Raw genomic sequence first — 2,939 nt, 5'->3', positions numbered from 1 at the left:
CTTCTCTTGTTTCTCTTTTTTAACACGGTTTTGTTTGTTACTTTGTTTTGTTTACAGTACTTAAGTTATTTAGGGTGTTTTACAGGGTTTCCTTTTTGAGAAATGCGATTTAACATTCTCCTTGAACAAATCAGAAGGCTTTTATCCAAATTTGTTTGGTTATTTCTTAACGTATTTTGTGCTCATTTCTTTTTGGTTGATAAATGAAATAGATTAGGGTCATTGGACAACGATTTTTCATAATTACAAATTAATAAGAGATTTATGATGAAAAGTTGGTGCAAATGAGGGGGGAAATTCTTTAGTGATTTTAATCTTGATGAACGATTCTGAATGAGGATTAGTAATAATACAATTTTAATCAATTAAATTAACGATTTTTAAAGAAATCGTGTGTGATTTGGACACAGTAACCTTCACAGTAAGCCCCTCTCCTTTCGAAGCAAGAGCTCCGAAATACTTTTTTTCGCATTCTGGCCATTCCAGGATTTTAGCGTAAGAGTAAAATGCAAAATTTTCTTCTCGCCTCACTTACAACTGGTCACTTTTTAAAGCTCTTACCCCAATTTTCGCGCCATATGAATGCGGAAAATTTCCTCCGGAGCCCTTTGTTCGAGCGAAGGCATTGACTATACGGGCAAGGTGATTAGCCCATAAATAGGTTTTGTAACGTCAGCGATATTTCACGTTAGAAATGGACGTTTGTTGCCGGGGTTTGGGTGGATTATGGTGGCAAAGGATGGACCATTGGCTGCAGGCTGTCTCTACAGAACATAATACTTCATTTTGTAAAATTGTAATTATAGAAAACTATTTTATAACTTTGTTGTCAAATAGACATTTGCACATGCGTAACAGTCACTGAAAACAAATAAAGAGTTTTGTGACTTGCCTCGATTCTGTGAAAAATGTTATTAATTTGCTAACCGAAAATTTGGTCCTTTGGGAGCAGTAACCAGAGGCGCGTAATTCGTGCAGACACCGGTGTTCAGGCGTTACGTTTTTCGTGGCCTTACCCAATCTCGACCCCAGAGCTCTTCTCTTGACTGAGGAAGAGAAGAGCTCTGGGGAACCCCAAAACAAAGTGTCTTCTCATTGGTTTTCATGAAGAACAACCAAAAGCGTACATTTCCAATTGGTACATTCATGTTAGCACGAGGAGTGAGCATGCGCCGTAAGGTTCAAATAGCCAAATCTAGGAAATTCTGTTTTCCTACATAGTTTGCCAGAGCCTTAGGTCGATCCGAAGCCCTGGTGACGAGAATGGGCCTTAGCGTCGTAGATTCCAAGGCGTCTGGGAAAGAATGTGGCTTTCAATAAAAGACAGGATAATACAGTACACCTACACCTCTAAAAATTTTTTTTCAAACAAAGTTTCTCAGGAAATTTGACTTGACAATTTTGTTCTCTGCGTAAACAAACTAAGAAGATGCAAACATAAATTGTGGGGGGCATTTTTCCTGGCACAATCGGTTTCCATATAAAATATGCTCCCTTCCAACCGCGTTCCCAGGGTCTCTCTTCTCTGCTCCATAGTAGTTAAGGGCCCCACTCTACCACCTAAGCAATCTGATTGGTTCTTGTGAAAAGGAGAACAATACATAATGAAGTCATATGTCCATCTGTGGGCATAAGACCACTACTAAACCGGAAATAAGCCTCACAATGAGTTGTTGGGGTGGTAACTAAGCTCGAAAACCGGAAGTAAAAGGATAAGGGTTGCTAAGAAAACCAGACCAGACCTGTTGAATGCCACTAAAAACTTTAATCAAAGTATTTACAAGGATATATACAAAAAAAAGCAGAGTTAGTGCCTGCATGTGCACCTCACAACTTTACAGTTCCATGTCCTCCTCGTCTTCCAGGTATCCATAGGGGTACGTGTTCAAAGTATCAAAGTCCACAACACGTTTGTCGTAGACCAGTTTGTAACATTTGTCCTGAGCTTTGGACAGAAGAACTTTACGGACACTGTCCCGTACGATCTTGTGAGGGTCATGGGTGAGGAGAGTACGTGGTGCCTCCTGAGGATCCGTGAGTTCCGCCAACACCAGTGTTTTCATGGAGTCAAATTGACGACCTCGGTGGTTGCGAAGGCTTTTGTTGAACCCTCGGGCTTTGCTGACAAGTTTCCCTTTACGTGTCCCATATGCGTAATTCTTGGGACCACCCGATACGAAATCCTCAATCCAGTCATCCTCCTCCAGCTCGCTGGTGAGATCCCCTAAGTAATTGCCACGGGGAAGAGGTGGTTCCTGATGACTCTGTGAGCAGACGTAGATCACAGAATCCGTGTCCATGTAGAGGATCCGCTCTTGCAGGGGCTGCAGACACTCCCGGTACAGCTTGAGACGTGCCCAACAGGTGGTAAAGGCCGCAATGAAAATATTTGTGTTGGTCTGGACAGGGACGGTTTCTGGGGTGTGAGAGTGGTACACATCCACCATTTCCGTCCCAGCAAATTCGATACGGTGGATGTCCTGGGCATCGTCCAAGAAGAGTTGAAAAAATTCCTTCGGGGTCTTGCAGGTGGTTACTTGAGTTTTGTTGGGTTGTTGCCCAAACTTGCCCCAGAAGCTGTTTAGAGCCGCTTTGGAGGTTGATCGCATGCCGGGATTCTTGATAATCTTGGAATACTCGAGCTGGATCCCCTCGTGACTAAGATACTCGGCCAGGTAGGCTTGACGTTGGGTCTCATTATCGCCGACATCGGCAGGCCAACCAGATGCTTCCTGTTTGAGTTTGAGGAAAGTGTCCACGTACTCCTGGAAGAGTTGGTCAGAGGACTCAGCAAAATGCCACACCTCATAGATGTGCAAGAGCCGGTAGCCAAGCTGGAGGGCTTCCTCAAGTTCGGGGGTGCACCAAGTACCGACGAAGGACCGTTCTTCGTCTGTGTGATGACAGCGAAAGGAGCGCTCGCGAAATGGCTTAGCCAT

The 2,939-nt window shown here is 43.7% G+C and overlaps 1 protein-coding gene across 1 annotated transcript; it reads right to left on the bottom strand.

Moving 5' to 3' along the window:
• Window positions 1-1,835: 1,835 nt before the first annotated feature.
• Window positions 1,836-2,939, bottom strand: LOC138055803 (uncharacterized). The gene has a single exon (XM_068901676.1). It carries the CDS (start codon window positions 2,937-2,939, stop codon window positions 1,836-1,838), a length of 1,104 nt encoding a protein of 367 aa, XP_068757777.1.

This window comes from Montipora capricornis, chromosome 7 (genome assembly GCF_036669925.1).
Source record: "Montipora capricornis isolate CH-2021 chromosome 7, ASM3666992v2, whole genome shotgun sequence".
Lineage (NCBI taxonomy): Eukaryota > Metazoa > Cnidaria > Anthozoa > Scleractinia > Acroporidae > Montipora > Montipora capricornis.
The sequence above is the reverse complement of the archived record's forward strand: the minus strand, read 5'-3'. Positions and strand labels throughout refer to the sequence as shown.